Source organism: Neofelis nebulosa, chromosome 5 (genome assembly GCF_028018385.1).
Source record: "Neofelis nebulosa isolate mNeoNeb1 chromosome 5, mNeoNeb1.pri, whole genome shotgun sequence".
Classification (NCBI taxonomy): domain Eukaryota; kingdom Metazoa; phylum Chordata; class Mammalia; order Carnivora; family Felidae; genus Neofelis; species Neofelis nebulosa.
Genome location: NC_080786.1, coordinates 100,104,341 through 100,125,042, shown reverse-complemented (window position 1 = coordinate 100,125,042; position 20,702 = coordinate 100,104,341). Strand labels below are relative to the sequence as shown.

Genomic DNA, 20,702 nt, shown 5'->3' with positions numbered 1-20,702 from the left:
GAATACTAATTGCTTATGTGTGTTCCCTCTCTCATTCCTGCTCTTTCCCACAACGACAAAAACATAAATCCGGTTTTGTTAAATAGTGTGATTCTTATTATACTCTGACATCATATTTATTAACTGGTTGATTAAAAACAAAAAGTGGCAATCTTGCAGATATAAAAGTAATGCTATAGGAAAAGACAGAATCAAATACAGTTGAAAGGAATGTAAATTGATACAACTTGACATATCAGTCAATAATGAAAATGCACAATTCCCCTCAAGGAATTTCTAATTCCTCCCAAGGGAATTATTGTACAAATATACTCAAGCAAATGCAAAGAGATATATCTATGTGGTATTGTTTATAATAGCAAAACAAACAAAATTTAAATCATCTAAATGTCCATAATTAGGTCTATGGTTAACTAAATTTTCACATAACCATAAAATGGAATTTTTGTAACCATTCAAATGAACGCAATAGCTCTGCCTGTGTTGTTTTAAAAGATCTCAAAGACTGATTATATTTTCCATTCTAGAATTCTAAGAAAATCAAAAGAGTAGCTTTACTGTTTCTTTATTCATTTGTTCTGGTGCTAGATTCAAGTAACTTATGAAGTATGGAGACACAGCCCATCAACTTCGTTTTGTAACACCTGAGACCTCCTCACTCTGCTCACAGTGTCCTAGATTGCTCTTCTCTGTGTAGCTGCCATAGGATTGCATTTCATCCTAAGAAAGAACGCAAAGTCAAAATCCATTCACAAAAGCCAGAAGTCACTAATTACCTACGTTTTCCTAACTGGTGTCCACAGCTTTAGTTTCTACCAATAGTGCTTGTATTTGCATCTCTACGCTTACATGGACATAAGAGAAAGACTCTTTTCTATTATTTTATCAAAAAAATTGTTGATTATGTAGGTCTTAGTGTCAAACGAAAAAGATTGTGTGAAAGTGGAAATGGAGAAGAAATGAAGTAATATGAAAGGTATTTCAAAGGAGAGGGTCAAAGACTTGGTAAGCTACTAGTTATGAGATTTGGAGCAGGATAAGATTTAAGCCCAGGTAAGAGGAAATGATGATAGTATTGAGAAAGGGAAGTCAAGGATTAGAGATGGTTTCATAGGGAAGGAAAAACCAAATCATTTTCTCCAAAGATTATAGTCTAAATGAGGCAAACATTCTGTGTTTTGTAACATACAGTTCTTGAAATGAAAATATGGTTTAGGGTACATATAAATAGTACATGGTAGATAATTAACAAAATAAATATGCCTGACTATGAGCATTATAAAATTAGAATTTTTACTTTCCAATTAAAATACTAATATAATGCAAATTAAAAATTATGTAGCTATATTTTGACTTTATGGCTTAAAAGTTTGCAAATATTCTTTTTAATGTTATCTTACCTCCTCAACAACTGAAGTAACTTCTGTTTTTTTAACTAGTATTTTCTGCAAAATATAAAAATAAGCTGGAGTGAGTGAAGGAAACATCATTATTTACTTAAAAATGGGAAAACAAAACAATATACTATTGACAAGTGTGATTCATATTTGATAGAATACATAAAATCAGACCTGAACTACCAGAAATAAGAATGATGCTTGTGGTTAATACACATAGACAAGATAATTCCAGATTTTGGAAAGGAAGTGGAATTATGAAACAGAAGCCTAATATATGGAAAATATGTGACATAAAATGAATTACTATTTACTGGTTTAGAAATTTAGTATACACTATCTCTCCCAAGATCCTGTCTTAAATGGACTAAATCACTGTGCTTGCATGCCTAAGTGACCAAGCAAAACCCCTCCTGTCATTTAGAGTAGTCCAAATCTAAGACATTTAGGACATGCTTTTTGACTATGGGAAGTTGATGTTAGCATATTAATTTCACCTGTCAGTTCCCTATTTCTGACCCCTTCTGGCTTAATAAAGCTGTGGAAGAAAAAACATTAGTCAATACCTGCAGACATCGATTTTCAAAAGGCAAATGGATCCCACAATGACCAAAGTAATCAAAATAAAGAAGGTGATACATACAACAAATTTTTGTGGTAACTTGTCTCCTGTAAATATAGACACAAAAAAATACATGGTTTAACTGTGGTGCATCCAGACAAGGGAATATTATTTAGCACTACCAAGAAATGAGCTGCCAAGACATGAAAAGACACAGAAGAAATTAAATGCATCTTACTAAGTGAAAGAAGCCACTCTGAGAATGCTACGTTCTGTATGATTCCATGTACATGACATTCTGGAAAAGGCAAAACTATGGAGACAGTGAAAAGATCAGGGGTTGTTAGAGGTTAGGGTGAAGGGAGGAGGGAATAGGTGAAGCCTGGAGGACTTTTAGGACAATGAAACTACTCTGTGTGAAACTACAATGGGGGGATCCCTGCCATTTGCATAGTTGCTAAAACTCACAGAAGGTACACCTAGGGTGACCCTTAATTAAACTATGTACTTTGAGTGATAATGTTGTGTTAACGTTGGCTCATCAACTATTCCAAATGTACCCGGGTGGCATAAGTGATGGAGGCAGGGGAGGAGGGTGTGAATGTAGTGGGGCAGAGGTTATATGGGAACTCTGTGATTTCCACTCAGTTTTGCTATGAACCTAATACTGCACTAAAAACTAAAGTTTATTGAAAAAAAAATATATATATACATAAAAGTATAATATATATGTGTATACAGATATACACATATATATGTACATATATACTGTTTCAAGGATGTCTCATAGTTCATGAAATTCACTTCTGTGATTTTATTGTAAACATTTCTGAGCCATTAAGAGTCCAAATAATGGTTATAATAAAGTTGCTTTATCTGTTCTGATCCTAAGGTTTCTGGCAAGACGTCATCCTAAGTCAGGATTTTGCGGCTTTAGGATTTATGACTGGAGAATTCATATAGGACAGATATGGAAAGTAGATTTCTTGGTAATAGTAATAGCAGGATGTTTCTCATCTCCACAATTTAGAAATAAATGGGGAGTTGTAATGGAGGTAGTTGGAAAAATAACCTAGTTCTGAGGTCACTGTTCTTCCAGGGCTTTGAAACTGACTGAAGGCATGGAGGCAAATTTCCATCATGTATTAAATGCTGTCAGCCATATAAAACTCAGTCTGACAACAGAAGAAGTCACCAAAGGAATTGCCAGCTCTGAGAGGCAGTGATTTTAAGACCTGGCTCCTGCTGTTCCCTGAATGGGTCCCCCAGCAGAGGGAGGTCAGTGGAGACTAAGCAGCCTGCCGTCCAGTCCCTCTGCCTTCCTTCAACAGTTTGTTTTGACACATTGCATTTCTCTGTATTTTATTTGAAAATAAACATCTCTTTGCAGTTAAAATCAACAACACCATTTTGAAACCCCCTCTTGAAAACTAATGCACCACCTTTCATTAGAAGTGTAACCTCAGAGGCTGAAGATCTGCCCTCCAAGTGAGACAGGAAGGAGACCCTGCACTGGCTGGGAGTGGACCAGACAGTCCTTCAACCCTGAGGTTCTATAGGTAGGACAGCATATGGTATCACCAGGTGGTCGAATTTCATACACAACCAGGGCACAGTTACTCTTCTCAGGAAATACTGCTAAAATCCTTTTTTAAATCACTTTACGAATGGATATTGGAAAGTGGTGGTTTAAAGACATGGGTTCTTCTCTTCTTCCTTCTTAAAACTGACTAAAATATCCAGTAGGTAATTTTTTTAAGTATAGACTCGCCAAGACAAAGAGAACATGGCGGAAGACAAGCAGATGAGATATTTCAACTTGTTTTAAGGTGAAACATGAACAGAAGAAGGCAAGTCCTTAGGGTGGAATAACAGAAGGATCTTAGTGCCCACAGAACATCTAGAAGACTCCAGAACAGGAAGGGCTAAATGTATAAGAAGGGGTACGTGGGAGGTGAAGTGTGAGCTAACAGTTGGAAGCTTCTTTGAAGGTCTGTATTGAGAAGAGGTAGGCTGCCCAGTCCACTCGCACCCTGTGCGCCTTCCACAAACAGCAGGAAACAGGAAGTGTGACCCAGAAAAAAGTGAACTGGAGAGAATCCAGAGTCAAGGATCCAGACAGTGGAGGGTGGAGATGAAGTGCCAGACTAAAGAGAGATGCTGAAGAAAAGGCTGAGTTCTGAACAGTCTCTCTCTGTCTCTCTCTCTGTCTCTGTCTGTGTCTCTCTCTCTCTCACACACACACACATACACACACACACACACACACCCGCACACAACTTCCCTCTATTTCCCTGCTCCCATAACACTAACAGTCAGCCTTATACCACTAAGACAATAGACTGGAGACTTATTTTCTGCAGAACCTGAACAGACTCAGAGATAAGACCTTCAGGTAATTAAAGAATCCATCATTAGAAAAGAGAAGTTCATTTTCCCTCTTTCTGCCTATTGATGCCAACTGGTTGGCAGGACCACCCACAGACAGCATAGCTTCCAATCAGCTCAGTTTTGAATGCTCACTCTGAAATGATTGGAGAACCAAGGATTACCAGAGTAAAGAAAAGCTTCGTACCTAAAACAAAGACATTAAAACTAGCAAATGTCAGGAAGGCAGAAGAAACTCAATTAAACAGACATGGAATCAAGCAGAGGACGGACCGAGGGAAGGAAAGTCTCCAGGACAATATCTGTGCAGCAGGTCTAGTGACCCAGCAGGCCAGATTGGAACAAGAGTGTGTAAAAACTCAAGAAGGGATGTCTTCAAAAAAAAAAAAAAAAAAAAGGAACAGATGGATTATCTATACATTTGACCATGTGAAAATAGCATTAAGAGGAGTTTCCTAATTTTGTCAGTGAGTTTAGTGACAATTAAGAAGTACCTAGAGTAAACTTGAAATTGATCATTGAGGTTATTATACTATAGCTAAGAAATTATAGAAGAACCTGGAAAATAAAATCCTACCAAAAAAAATTGTGAAGAAAACTTAAGAGTGACTGGATCCTTCTTAAAAAGCATAAATATTCATTTAAAAATACACTTTATTCTTCTCCTAAAACCATAAGTATTATTTTAATAGTACATTCAGTACTCAAGGCAAGTTACTACTTGCACAGAACAGAAATAATTACCTTTTCTAATTTAAATTATTAAATTATTTTATTATAATTATTAAAAAGTAAACATCATTTAAAATATGGCTTCTTAAAACAAACTTCTGCATTAGTCTTCTGGACATAATTCTGAATGGTGGAGAAGAAGGACATAAAAGAGGGGCTGGAGAGATTATCCTTGAGTGAAATTGACCATACACTCCTTTTTCATTCTTCCATAGCTTCTCTGAAGGAATGAAATCATCATACAAAAGCTGGAATTACTCACCTGAATTCCTCTCAGTGGACAGACTCCTGTTGCCAGTCAGATGGGACACAGAGCAGGACACATTAGACACCCGGTGGTCCTCCCAGCGGCACGAACTCTGGACGGTCACTGTGTCATTGCCCAGTGGCTCTTCCACAGTGTGACAATCTCCCCCTGGGGTCCAGGAGATCTGCGCCGCTGGCTTCCCTGCAGCTGCCCTACACACGATAGTTCCATTCTCAAGTTGAAACAGGGTCACGTCGGGGGGCACTGCAGAGATGCAGGGGAAAATGCTTCAGTCTTAACACACGGATATGGAATAGAGAGAGGCATCTGTTTCAGTCCAAATCTGGTTATCTGACATCCCACAATATACGATGCTCCTTACCTAACACTGTCAGGTGATATCCATGATAGAAATGCCCATGAGTTGTGACCACTTCACACCTGTAATATCCATCATGAGTGATGGCCACTGGATTGATCTGAAGGGCGGGATTCTGATCAGGTCTGGAGTCCCAGGATATTGTCTTGTCACTACAGTTTATGGCCCTGGTCTCATTTGTATCTCTCCTGTAGGCTCTGGTGCAGGAAGGCTTGTCTCTGAGGATTATTTCCCATCTTATTGTTACCAGCACAGCTTTCTGGGTGATCGGAGGGCAAGAGAGCACAGCCTTTGTATCCACAGGTTTAGAGAGGGAAGTGTTAGCTGAACACACACACAAAGCAAATGATGAAGAAAAAGTTGAAAAAGAAATCCATGTTAAATTTTCTACGACATAATATTTAAAGTATACTAGAACATGACTTTGCTGGTAACCTTATTCCAAAAATATTAGGCTTACATAAAAAATTAAACATGTGCAAAATGCATACAACACATTAAAACAAATCCAAAGATGAACCCATTTTTCTCCTTTATAGATAAACTATACCTATTTTCAGTGTGAGTAATATTTTAAGCATTTGTACATTGATTCACAGGCTTTGATATGTAAGAAACAAACAAGAAAACACAATATGAATTAACGGACAAAATCATGTAAATCTAATATTTTTGTCATAGAGACTATTAGATTTATCTTGTAACTCATGCTTACTAGGATAGAAACTAGAAAAACTGATGATTTGGTTTTCTCCACCTAGAATTTTTAAAAAAATTTTTTAATGTTTATTTATTTTTGGGAGAGAGTGTGAGTGGGGGTAGGGGCAGGGAGAAAATCTGAAGCAGACTACAAGCTCTGAGCTGTCAGCACAGAGCCTGATGCAGGGCTTGAACACACAAACCGCAAGATCATGACCTGAGCTGAAGTCAGATGCTTAACCAAGTGAGCCACCCACCCACCCCCTCCTCCAAGTAGTAATGAGAGAGAATAAATCAGTAATATCAGAACTAAATGCTTACCCCTAAGAGTGGCAATTTGGACAAATATATTCATTAAAAACATAAGATGGCATTCATGTTGACCAATCTGGACATTTTTAAAGCTAATTTTATTTTTGGAGAATCACAATCAGTAAAATCAACAGATCTTCCTTCCTTCCTTCCTATTGAGTCACACATACACTGCCAAACAGTTCAACTGTGAACTCTGCTCACAGATTGCGTCTCTATATTCAAATTACAAGAATTTCATAAATTCACTCCTTTTGTCCAACTTTAAAGTCAAAATTAAGCCCTGCGACATACAACATAATGGGTGTCTGACCGGGAGGGGTTTGCTGAGACAGGATTAAGGAAATCAGGGTCCATGCACCTGTAACCCAGCTGACTGGCAAGGAGCTCATCGCTTTACATTGAGCAGAACTAGCGTGATGGGGCAAAATTGTTTTGTGCATGGAGCTTGTGGGTGCTAAACTCTCGTTTGAGATCCCTCCTCTCCTTTTTTGGTGTATCCTGCCTCTTCTGTGATGATGGACTCATGCCCTCGCATTTCACAGACCAATCAAGATCCCATAACTACAGGAAGCAAGGAGGATACTTCCTTACTTACTCCTTTTTAAGAGAGAGGCTGAGGGAGAGGGAGTGAGGGAAACTTACATAGGCTCCGAGGCCAGCATGGAACCCAGATGGGGCTTGATCTCACGACCATAAGATCATGACCTGAGCCTAAATCAAGAGTCAGATGCTTAGCTGACTGAACCACTCATGTACCTCAATGGGGGAGGGGGGGCAGATTTTAAAGCAGATCTGAGAGGGCAGTGAAATCCATGATCCATTCACCACTACAAGTGGCACCCTGTGTACACAGTGAAAATGAGCCTTGGCCAAGGTTGGAGACAAGCAAAAAGTTAGCTGCTTAGAGAACAGCTAGAGGGAGTGTGGGTGAACAACGATGTGCCCAAAAACAAGATACTGAAGATGAAATCAAATAGGGAAGAGGGTGGTGAAGAACACATTGTGAATGTTCTTTTGTGTTCTCAGGGGTTTGCACTTCTGCTTCTGAACAGTCTAAGGTTTTAATATTTTGCCTGCTATTTATTCTCAAGATCTGACTCTCTTCTTTAAAAGGAAATTACTAGCTAATTAAATAATCATATGCGTTTTAACAGGGGCGCCGTCTCCAGAGAAGTGGCTCCCAGGGTGAGGATCCCAAGCACCATGGACAATCTCTGTTCTTTCACCTTCCTCTGCTCTAGGACCCTCCAGCGATCCCCCTTCACCTGTGATGGGACTTCTGTGATTCCTGTCAGTCACCCTTTCTTAATCCTTCTCTTTCTTTATTCACACCTGTTGCGATAATTTACCAGTGACCAGTCACTCCCCCACACTCAGTGGGGTTGGCACCTGTCTAACAAATATAATCTCCTCACAGCCCTGTGATCAGCTACCGTCATTTCACCTCCTACCTCAGGGGATAGCGGGTGGATTCTCCTATTGGCTCCAGAACCAGCAGTCACCTTCCAGCTTCTCTGCATTCTGTGTCTATGACTCTCCTCCAGGCTCCTCCAGCCCTTCTGCACACGGACCAATCCCTATGAGATTTGGGGCTTTTCCTTTCCATCCTCACTGCCAGATATTAGATTACGACCCCATCACCACACACCTGGATTCCTGCAGAAGTCTCCTGACATCTGTGTCTGTCTCAAATCTCTCCCCTCTTCGGTTCACACCTGACCTTGCAGCAGGTCCAGGATTCTGGGACACGGGTGTGATCCCCTTCATCTAACACCCCTCAGAGACCTCTCCCCGCCCGAAGACAGCACTTACATGTCTTGTGTTGCCTTTGAAAGCCCTTTTTTGCAGATGGACTCACCTTTGCCATCTTATCACCGCTCAGCCGCACCCACACTTCGCAAAGAAAACACCAAGCACTGCTGCATATATGGGTCTTTCCTCACATCGTTCCTGCAGACTGGGGTGGCCTACAGACCACTCTTTGTCCACAAAAACGCTCCTCTTCCCCTAAGAGCCATTTCACACGCTGCCCCTGCCGTGAAGCCTTCTCAGAGCCTTGCTGCTTCGCCTTCTCCTCTACACTCCCAGCACACTTGATGTGAGTGCTCATCTCCTCCGTCAAATGCCATCTGTGCTGACATCTGGGCTCCCCCACGAAATGAGCCCCTCAGGGTGCTCTGGGGCTCTAGCTACTCTTGTTTGTCCCCGTGTTCCCCACATGGCCTAGCACAGTGCCTGACAGGGAGAGCTCCATAATCCTCAGATGGAATGTGCACTGCCCGGGGGGAGGAGGCCCGGGGTCATTCAGGGTCCCTCACACCTCAGCACTCAGACCATCATACTCTTCATTCGGGCTCAGGACAGCCCCGTGACCAGACCATCAACTCTGTTCCTGAGGAAGTTCAACACTTTTCCCTTTAGCACTGACCTCTAGAAAAAAAATTAAAAATCATATTACCTTCCACAGGAAGTATGAAACTTCTCTGTTGTCTGTCCATAAGTGAACTGTTTGTTGAAGCTAGAAAATATTGAGAGAAAAGTGAATGAAACCAATTTTAGAGACTTAAATGGAGTGCAAGCCACTGTTTATCCACATCTTACATACACTATGATAGACAATCAGTTATTTGTAATTAAATTCCACAAAAAAGATTTACAAAACAGGAACTAAAAGTTATTCCGTCATTATGTTGAAAACCATGTTAACATTTGAAAATTATGCCATAAGCTCTTCATCAATGATTTCCCATTTATGAGACACCTTGCTCTGTACTAGACAATAATTTTCTCCAGGGTAACCCTGCCTCCACTCTCCTAACCACAGTGAATTGTTGCATCATGGGTACCTCACATGAAGGGGACTGAGTATAGTGTTTTCTCCAGATCCACCCCCTGATTAAATTTGTTCAGTACACTGGTGGGCACCTCACCCAGCTGCACAAATGAGAGTACTTTCACGAGGATTTTGGAACCAGATTGAGAATAGTCCATTCTTCTTTTCCTCCCCTTTTCTTACAGTGATCGCTAAATTTATGTGTCTACTTGGTGAGGCCATTGTTCCTAGATATATTTAGTTAAACACAATTCTCGATGTTTCTGTGAAGGTATTTTTTTAGATAAGATTCTAACATTTAAATGGATAGACTTTCAGTAAAGGAAATTACCTTCCATAATGTGTGTAGGCCTTGTCCAAACAGTTGAAGGTGTTATTTAAAAAAAGACTGACTTGCTGGGAAAGGGAAGTTCTATAGCAGTCTGCTTTCAGGCTCAAACTGCTCCTCTTCCTGGCTGTCCAGCCGCTTGCCCAGCCTGCTGATTCTGGACTTGCCAAGCCTCTACAATCATGTGAACCAATTCATTAAAAAGTCTCTCTCTTTCCCCTCCCTTCCTCTCTCCTTCTGTCTCTCCCTTCTCTCGCCATTATTCTGTTTCCCTGAGGACTGCTGACTAATGCATCTATCCTGGGAAGAATGAAGCAGAAGCAGAGAGAGAGAGAGAGAGAGAGAGAGAGAGAAAGAAACTAGCTAAAGTTTCTAATTCCATACTTCCTGGGACCCGCATGCATTCCTTCCCTTAGACTTTCTGACAATCAAAGACTTTTCTGACAATCAGATTAGTCCTAATCTACTTCAAATCTGGGTTCTGAAAAGATCTGTATGAAGTAAAACACAACAATTTTTTTAAAATTATGATTTATCCTGTGGAATATTCTGTGTGTGCTTGAGAAGAATGTATTCTGCTATTGTTGGAAAGAATGTTCTATACATGTCTGTTGGGCCATTTGGCCTACAGTGTTGTTCAAGTCCATTGTTTCCTTATTGGTTTTATTTGGAATCATCTGTTCATTTTTCAGTGTGGGTTGTTACAGTTCCCTGTAAATGCTGTATTGTTTTCTATTTCTTCTTCAGGTCTGTTAATATCTGTTCTATATATTTAGGTGCTCTGATGTTGGATGCATAAATATTTACAAATGTTAAATTCTTTTGATGAAATGACTTCTTTACCTTTAGAGAGTGAAGATCTCTGTCTTTAATTACAGTTTTTGACTTAAAGTCTATTTCTCTAATATTAAATATAGCTATCCTTACCTTCTTTTGGTTTTTCTTTCCCTGGAACACCTTTTTCCATCCATTCACTTTCAGCCTGCATATATTCTTGGCTAAAGTCAGTCTCTTGTAGGTGGCATATTGTTGAATCTTGGTTTTTTATCCATTTGTCCACTATATACATGTGATTGGAGAATTTAGTCCATTTAATTTTTTAAATGTTTATTTATTTTTGAAAGAAAAAGATATACAGAGAGAGAACAAGCAGGGGAGGGGCAGAGAGAGGAGGACAGAGGATCCAAACAGGCTCCCAATATGGGGTTCCAACTCCCAAACCACAATATCATGACCTGAGCTAAAGTCAGATGCTCAACCAACTAAGCCACCCAGGTGCCCCTATATTTATATTAAGACAACTGATAGGAAAGTAAGTACGTACTATTGCTATTGCGTTCATTGTTTTCTGACTGTTTTGAAGCTCCATTATTCCTTTCTTCCTCTCTTGCTGGCTTCCTTTGTGATTTGATGATTTTTTTTTTTTTTTTGCAGTATGATTTGATTTCTTTTTCTATATCTTTTTGTATCTACAAAATGTTTTTCTTTGTGGTAACTATGAGGCATATGTACAACACCTTATACTTACTTTAAGCTGATTACAGTGTAATTTTATTGCATATAATATTCGATATTTTTACATCTCCTCCCTCATTTTATTTTACCGATGTCACAATTTACATATTTTTAACTTGTGTATTCACTAACAGATTATTATAGCTATAATTATTTTAGAAGTTTTTTTAAGCATGTGTACTAGTGTTAAAAGTAATTCACACACCACCATTATGGGATTACATTATTCTGAATTTAATTATATATGGGCCTTTACCAATGTGTTTTACTCTACATATGTCACCATGTTGCTGGGTAGCACCCTGTCATTTCATTTCATTTTATTTATTTATTTATTTATTTATTTATTTATTTATTTTCACTTTATTTGTTTTTGGGAGAGTTCGATTGGGGTGGTGCAGAGTGAGAGGAATAGAGAGAGAATCCCAACCTGGCTCCACACTGTCACCACAGAGTCCAGTCTGGACTCGATCCCACGACCATGAGATCATGACCTGAGACAAACGCAAGGGTCGTACACCTAACCGACTGAGCCACCTAAGTGGCCCAGCGTCCTCTTATTTCAATTTGAAGGCTCCCTTTAGAATTTCTTGTAAGCTAGGTTTAGTATTGATGAAGTCTGTCAGCTTCTTGTTTTTTCTAGGAAAGTCTTTACCTCACCTTTATTTCTGGTTTTCCAAGTGAAGGATTTCCATGGCTGGATTTTTCTTTCAGCACTTTGAAGGTATCATCCCACTCTCTGGGTCTGCAAGGTCTGTGCTGAGAAATCTGGGCATCCTTTATATACGACCACTCACTTTTCCTCTGCTGCTTTCAAAAGTTTCTCTTTTCTATTTGATTGTAACGTGTCTTAGTGCAGATTTCTTTACAGTCAGTCAAGTTCTGTGGTCTTCATGGATCTGGATGTTCATTCCCCACAGATTTAGGAGATTGCCTCTCATTAGTACTTTGCATAAGCTTTCTGCTCCTTTCTTTTATGCTTATCTGGGGCTCCAGTAATGCCTATATTGCTTGGTTTGTTGGTGTTTCATAACATCCCGAGACTTTCTTCCCTCACTTCCATTCTTCCTGCTGGTTTGCTTTTTATCTCTGACTGGATGATTTCAAATTATGTCTTTGTGTTCACTAATTATTTCTTCTGCTTGATGACTCTGCTGTTGGAACCCTTGACTGAATTTTTCAGTGTAGTCTTTGCATAAAATTTGCCGTTGTGTCCTTTACATGATTTCTACCTCTTTTTTTGAACACTCCCTTTGCTCATAGATTGTCTTCTAGATTCTATTTAGGGGTCAAACTGTGTTCTCCTGTAGCTCACTGAGCTTCCTTAAGTAGACTATTTTTGAATTCTTTGTCAGGCATGCAGAGCTCCATTGCTTTGAGATCAGCCACTGGGGCTTGATATGTTCTTTTAGTGATGTCATGTTTCCTTGAATGTTTTGAAAGCTTTGCATTGCTCGTGTCTTCACACTTGAAGGAGCTGTCACCACCACCCACCCCTCCCACCCACCCCCCACCAGTCTTTACTGCCTGGCTTCTTCAGAAAAAGATATTCACCTGTCAGCCCAGCTGGAGATTCTGGGAGGTCTCTCAGACCTTTCCTAAGGAGGTACCTTCTCCATTCCTGAGGTTCCTTTTGAGGTGGAAGTCTTAGGATTCTGTGTCTTCTCTCCATCCCACAAAAGCAGACAGAATTCTGAAATCCTCCTTTTTATTTACACGAGGGAAATTCCCTGAAGTGCTCAGGGTTGTGGGCCTTCTCCCAAATCACCAGACTGCTGATATCCATGCACACTATCTAGGGAGGTTCCCATCATCTGTGGGAAAGTGTGGGGCTGGCCACAGAGAGGGTGATAGGATTCTGCAATACCAAGACAAGGTGACAGCACTTAATAGTCAGGGGCAAAGTACATAATCATAAACAGTAGCGAGGCCAGAATGACAACCAAGAGGCTCTGACCTGAAAGATCTGTGGCAAAAGCCAGATAAATCTTAGTGTTCTTAAGGGTAAGAGAGAAGGGCAGCCAAAGACGGTATGGTTTGCCTTATATGGCCAGATCAAGGATAAATCAAGGATAAATGGGTGTCTTACATCAGTTTTGCTTCCTGCAACAAAAATACCAAAGAGTGGCGTAATAACAAACACTTATCTCACAGTTCTAGAAGCTGGAAGTCTAAGATCAAAGTACTAGCAGACATGATGTCCAATGAAAGCCCACTTCCTGGTTTATAGACAGCTGTCTTCTCACTGTATTCTCACATGGAGTGGCAGGGGGAGAGAGAAAGAGAAAAAGCAGGCTCTCTTGGGTCTCTTCTTATAAAGGTACTAATCTGAGAGCTCTAGCCTCATGACAAAGTTACCTCCCAAAGGCTCCACCTCCAAAGGACATCCCATTGGAGATTGGGTTTTGACATAAGAGTTTTGGAGGACACATTCAGTCCATAGCAGTGAGTAAGAACTGAGGTTAGTTGTGATAATGGAAAATCATGGTCCTTCGCCAGGTTTTTATATTCAAACCAGTTTTCAGACTCAAAGCCACACAATTTTGAGCTGACATTTCAAAATTACAAAACACAGGAAGAAACAAGGAACCATAAAGTCAAATAATATTATTTTTATTAGCTGCCATCTGTTATTCCTAAGAGAAGAATAAGATTCAGAACTTCAGAGAGTAGAATTATGAAACACCGGGCATAAAATAAATGTGGTGAGGATGTTTAAAGAAATAAAAGGAGAATTAAAACACAAACAAGAAATATATGCTTCCCCCACACCCCACTCCTCCAAAAATAGCTAGGCAGATTAGGATAATACAAAAGAGTTCAATTTACTCATTGATTCACTGCTTATTAAAACTGGAAAACTATAGGAAAAAACAAACATACAGGATACGAGAAAGGGAGAATTTCAGAAAGTCATGACATCTTCTTACAATATAAGACCATTTCGTCTCTTTAAAAATCTGTTCTCTAGTGTAGTCACTTTTTTTTTTAACACTTATTCATTTTTGAGAGACAGAGCACAAACAGGGGTGGGCAGACAGAGAGGGAGACACAGAATCTGAAGCAGGCTCCGGGCTCTGAGCTGTCAGCACATGCCCGACATGGGGCTCGAACTCACAAACCATGAGATCATGATCTGAGCCAACATCAGATGCTTAACCCACTGAGCAACTCAGGTGCCCCTAGTGTAGTCACCTTCATGCATTATCTCAGCTACATCTTCCGGATAACTTGCTCCAGCTTCTACAACAGCACCTGCTGCTTCACCTTGCTCTTTTGTGTTATGGAGACAGTTTCTTTCTTTAAACCTCATGAACCAACCTCTGCTAGCTTCCAACTTCTCTTTCGCAGCTTCCTCACCTCCTTCAGTCTCTATAGAATCAAGGAGAGTTAGGGCCTTGCTCTGCATTAGGCTTTGGCTTCAGGAAATGTTGTAGCTGTGTGGGTCTTCTTTCAAGATCACTGAAACTTTCTCCTTATCAGCAATAAGTTGTTTCACTTCCTTATCATTAGTGCGTTCATGAGGATAGCACTTTCGTTTCCTTCAGGAACTTTTCCTTCACATTCATAACCTGGCTAACTGCTGGCACAAGAGGCCTAGCTTTTGACCTGTCTCAGCTTTCAACATGCCTTCCTCGCTAAGCTTACGAATCATTTCTAAGTTTTGATTTCAAGTGAGAAATATGCAACTCCTCCTTTCACTTGAACACTTAGAGGTCACTGGGAGGTTATTAATTGGCCTAATATCAATATTGTTGTGTCTTATGGAGACCTATCAATATTGTTGTGTGAGGGAGGCTTGATGAGAGGGAGACAGAGATGGGGGAAGAGGCAACACACACACACACACACACACGTATCACTTACATCCACCATCTCATATGGACATGGTTAGTGACACCACAAAACAATTACATAATAACATCAGAGATCACTGATCACAGATCACGACAACAAATATAATGTACTGACAAAGCTTCAAATATTTCAAGAATTACCAAAATGTGACACAGAGATGCAAAGTGAGCAAATGCTGTTGGAAAAATGGTGCTGATAGATGTACTCAATGCACGTTTGGCATACCTTCAACTTGTAAAAACCATGATACCTTCAAGGTACAATAAAGTAAAACAATGGTACAATGAAACAAGATATGCTTCTATACCTAGTAACAGCTTCAAAATACATGAGGCAAAATTGGCAAAATTAAATCAAAAACATTAACAGAAATGAAGAATGTCTTTGATGACCTTATTAATAGTCTGGATATGGCTGAGGAAGGAATCTCTAAGCTAGAGAATATATCAATAGAAACCTCCAAAACCGAAAAAAAGAGAGAATAAACAATTTAAAAAAAACACAACAGGTATCCAAGGACTATGGGACAACTACCAAAATGTGTAAAACATGTGTAATGGAAAAATCAAAAGAAAGAAGAATGAGAGAAAAAAAAGTAGAGGAAATTTTTGAAACAATGACTTAGAGTTTCTCCAAGTTACTATGAGATACCAAATAAAGTTCCAGGAAGCTGGGAAAATACAAAGCAAGAAAAAATCTGAGGGAAATAAACTTGACCTGGCATATCATATTCAAACTATAGAAATTCAAAGATAAAAAAAATCTGAGAAAACTCCAGAGAAATAAAACTCCTCATAGAAAAATAAAGATGAGAATTATATCCAACTTCTCCTAAGAAACCATGCAAAGAGAGAATGAAATAAAATATTAAAAATGTTAATAAAAAAACCCACTACCCTAGAATTCTGTATCCTACAAAGTTACTCTTCAAAAGTGAAAGGGAAATAAAAGACTTTCTCAAACAAACAAAAATTGGGGGAAGTTGCTTCCAGTAGACCTGCCTTGTAAGAAATGTTAAGAGTCCTTCAAGGAGAAGGAAATAATATAAGTCAGAAATTCAGAACTACGTTAATGAAGAAAGACAATTGGAGAATGAATAAGAGAATGTAAAATAAAAGCTTTCTTTTTCTTTTTCTTAACTGATCCAACAGACATTTTATTCAAAATAATAAGAGCAATAATATATTCTTTGAATATATATTTATGTTGTATATAGTATATAGATATTTAATATGTAACTATATAAATATATTTATATATGTTTAATTGGATACAGTATATTTATATAGAAGTGAAATGAGTGACAGTAATTACACAAGGAATGGCCAAAATCTACACCACTAATAATACCAAATGCTGGCAACTATAGGAAGCAACATGGACTCCCTGATTGCTGGTGGGAATGCAAAATGCTACAGCAACTTTGGAATACAGTTTGACAAGTTCTTAAAAAACTGAACACACTCTTACGAAACGATCCAGCAAAAGCACTCCTTGGTATTTACCCAGTTAGGTTGAAAATTATGTCTCCACAAAGTCCCCCACACAGATGTTAATAACAACTTTATTCTTAGTTGCCAACACTTGGAAACAACCAAGATGCCCTTCAGTAGGTAAATGGCTTTAATAAATTAGCATTATGCAGACGACAGAATATTGTTCAGTGCTAAAAAGAATGACCTACAGAGCCATGAAAAGACAAAGAGGAAACTGAAATACCTATTACTAAGTGAAAAAAAGCCTATGAAAAGGCTACATACCATATAATTCCAACTATAAAATATTCATTAAAAGGCAAAAACTGTGGAGGCTCTAAAAAGATGAGCAGTTGCCATGGTTTAGAGGGGAGGGAGGATAAATACAGGGAACACAGAGGACTTTTAGGGCAGTGAAACTACTCTGTATGATACTATAGTAATGGATACAGGCCATTGTACTTTTGTTCAAACCTATAGAATGCCCAAGACTGAGAAATGAACCCTATGTAAACTATGGCCTTGGGGAGATGATTATGTGTCAGGGTAGGTTCATCACTTGTAACAAATGTAACACTCTGGAGGCGATGTTGATAATGAAATAGAAGCTGTGCCTGGGTGGGGTTAGGAGGTGAGGTATATGGGAAATCTCTGCCCCTTCCTCTCAATTTTGCTGTAAACATAAAACTGCACTGAAAAAAATTAAGTCTTAAAATACAAACAGCAAAAAACAAACAAACAAACAAACAAACACCTTTTTATACTAAATGGATGTTTAATTTTATCAAATACATGTTTTAATGTCGCGGTTTTTCCCCTCCAAATATGTAATGGAGTCAATTACATGAACATGTTTAATCACTCTTTTCAATTACATCTTTTTGTTGCCATCTGTTTCCTGCCACATGTAAGTATTTCTCTAGTGATTTTTCATGAGTCAAATCTGCTATTCACTGTCTTCTGAGTTCTTCCCAAATGTTTCTCCCTCCCTCCCTCCCAATTTCTTTCATCTTTCCTGGCCCTAGATTCCCATCTTTCTTTCTCTAAAGAACTGGTTTTCCTCACACTTAACTGGACATATATGGAAATGTGGAAGCCAGTGTTGCTCAGAATGTTTTGGAACTTCTTTCAGATCATTGGAAGGAAAGACAGGACGGATTCAAAAGTTTGTTTCCACCTGCCTGAGTCTGCTCTAATTTTAGCTCCTCCGCTCATTCGTTCTACTGTTCATGCTTTGGGATAACATTCCATTTGTTCTGGTGTGAGGTTGAAATCAGAGACTTTGAATAGATAATCATTACTATATTCTTATGTTCTCTGATCCTTGTTTTCCGAAACAAATTTTCCCCATATACTTTTTGCCTCTATTTTAAAATTTAAAAATCCCAAATAGAAAGTTAGGGTTTCTTTCTTAGCCTGTGAGTTGGAAATACTAGAAATATCAAAGGAGAAACAATAATCACACAAACAAACATAAGGTCCAAAAAACGAGAATTCAGAGACAATAAAAGTGCACACCGAAACACTGGAGGAAACACTACATTTTATCTAGTCACACAAGTTCAGTTTCACTCCATTTCAGGGGCCTCCATATTACTCTGGACTCAGCCGGACAACTAGTCAGTGCACCACTGACATAGGGTAGATCAGAAGGTTTACTGGATGATAAACAAATTTATCACTGCCACTAGGACAAATTACAAACCATTTTACGAGTGGATAAAGGGCCTCCTTGTCACTACTGAAAATATCTTTACTTTTTGCAAAAAAATGTCACAGCATAAGACTTACCAGACACCATGATATTGATGGAGATCAGTACCCTCAAAACTGACATTCTCCCTTGAGTATGCATTTGGAGCGGTTAGCCACGGACTAGCCACGAACGGGAAATGTTGCTGAGTTTTGTTGAGTGATAAAGAAAAAAACCCAACACCTATAATTCATTGGTTCTTGCAAAGTACTGAAGTGACAAAATGAATTATGTAGCAATTCATTTAGAAAGTAGCATTTTGGGAAGCATAAATTACACATGGTAAAATGCACAAATCTTTAGTGGATAGCTTCATGAATTTTTACGTGTATGCACCTAGATAGTCACCTCCAAAACCAAGGTAAGACCATTTCCACTCTTCAAGAAGTTTCCTTCCTGTTCCTTCTCTGTCAATATCCCTTCCCGAGAGAGAAACTCTACTCTGACTTCTATCACCATTTTGCCAGTTTTTGAACTCCATAAAAATGAAATTCTTTCCATGGTTCATTTTTATAATGCCACGTAGTTGTTCTTTGGTCTGACCATGCCATAATTTATTCATCTATTTTGCCGTGTACTTGGATTTTCCATTTCAAGAATAATACAATTAAAGCTTCTGTGAACATTTGTGTTTTGTACATATCTTTTGCTTTACTTAGGCCTTTACTTTCTTGGGTACATACCAAAAAATTAAAATTGATGGCCACAGATAGGATAGAGATAATGTGTGGATTAATGAAGGCTTCCTATTATGTTGAATTGTGTTCTGTTGAAATTCTAACCCTCATTTACTCAAATGTGACCTTATTTTGATCAGGGTCATTGCAGATCTAATTAGTTACGATGAGGCCACAGGATTAGGTTAAACCCTAATCCAATGACTGGTGTTGTTACAAAAAGAGGGAAATTGGACACATACACACATGGAGAATGCCATGTAGACATGAAGGCAGAGATCAAGGCACACCCTCCACAAGCCAATGAACTTCAAAGATTTCCAGCACACCACCAGAAGCTAAGAGAGAAGCAAGGAACACATTCTTTCTTCTTGCTCTAGAAGATTTCAAGATTCATTTGATGGTGAGACACAACACAAAAAACATTTGAATAGATGAGAAGCAGAACTCTTTCTTACTTACAGCTCCAAAAAAGAGAAGACTGCCACAGAGGACCACACAGGGCCCTCATAGACAGTGTAACACCAAGCTAGAGCTGTAGAATGAAGCAAATGCATGGCAAGTGGGGTGGAGTTAGGTTTGAAGGGCTCCCAGAAAGGCTAACTTGAATACTTTTCCAGGTTCCTGTGCATAACTGTATATGGGCCTGTTCCTAGTTGTCTGGTACTTAGTCCTGGGGCCTGAACTGGGAAAGCCCAGATAAGGGAAATTGGTGTGGGAAATGATTTAATCAGTTGCTCAAGAAGGGGAACTGACTCCTCTAGACAGAGCCTTAAAAATGGACCTAGACAATATTTTTTGTAATTAAGAACTGTATTAAAATTGACCCATTGATCTCTACATCAGTTTTAATCTTGATTATTTGGGGTATTTGAGTACATAAGTTGCCCTAAACAGTTGCCTTTTATTGTGGATGAGTGTTAATGTAAGGTCATTTGTTTTTAGCAGCATCAGGGAGATTAAGTAAAATTAGTAAATGAGAATCTGTTGCCTCCAGAACCCAAAAGGGATTAAAAGTTGTTGGACTTGTATGTCCTTAGTGAGTATGTTAAACAAAACTCCTTGGATGAAAATGTTATTAATGTAATATCATACTTGTGTTTGTGGGGAAAGGTGGATCCAGTTAAAATCCTGCCTGCAAAGCCTGAGTGTGACAGCAGGGCTGCTGAGATCATCCAAGGGCAGTCCAGTAGAGGTGTATTGTGCCCCTTTAGAGATGACGGCAAACTCAAAGACTGCTGAAATACGCACTGAATAAAACGTATCAGATGTCATTACTAACTTTAATAATGTTGTATTTGGGGCATGTGGGTTTTAATGGATGCAGCACTGGCACTAAGGTTGCAATAAGCTACCCTGAGGCACCATTTATTCTTTGCATGTTTTAGAACAGGTGCAATTGAGGTGTCAAATGGGGACCCAGTGGGAATAATCACGTAATTATTGATTAGGTCTTATAGAATGTTTCAATCATTAAAGGACCTATTTTAACCTACATTGAGCCATATTAACTATTTTAATTAAAGGCCACAGCATCCTGTTTT

At 39.0% G+C, this 20,702-nt stretch overlaps 1 protein-coding gene across 1 annotated transcript; it reads right to left on the bottom strand.

Annotated features, from left to right (window-relative positions):
* Positions 1–549: 549 nt before the first annotated feature.
* Positions 550–18,626, bottom strand: LOC131512552 (cell surface glycoprotein CD200 receptor 1-like). The gene is made up of 7 exons (XM_058731414.1): positions 18,520–18,626; positions 9,178–9,237; positions 5,709–6,029; positions 5,342–5,590; positions 1,964–2,066; positions 1,401–1,445; positions 550–720 (listed from the first exon to the last, which is right to left on the bottom strand). Exons 1-6 carry the CDS (start codon positions 18,581–18,583, stop codon positions 1,436–1,438), a joined length of 807 nt encoding a protein of 268 aa, XP_058587397.1. The 5' UTR covers positions 18,584–18,626; the 3' UTR covers positions 550–720; positions 1,401–1,435.
* Positions 18,627–20,702: the final 2,076 nt, after the last annotated feature.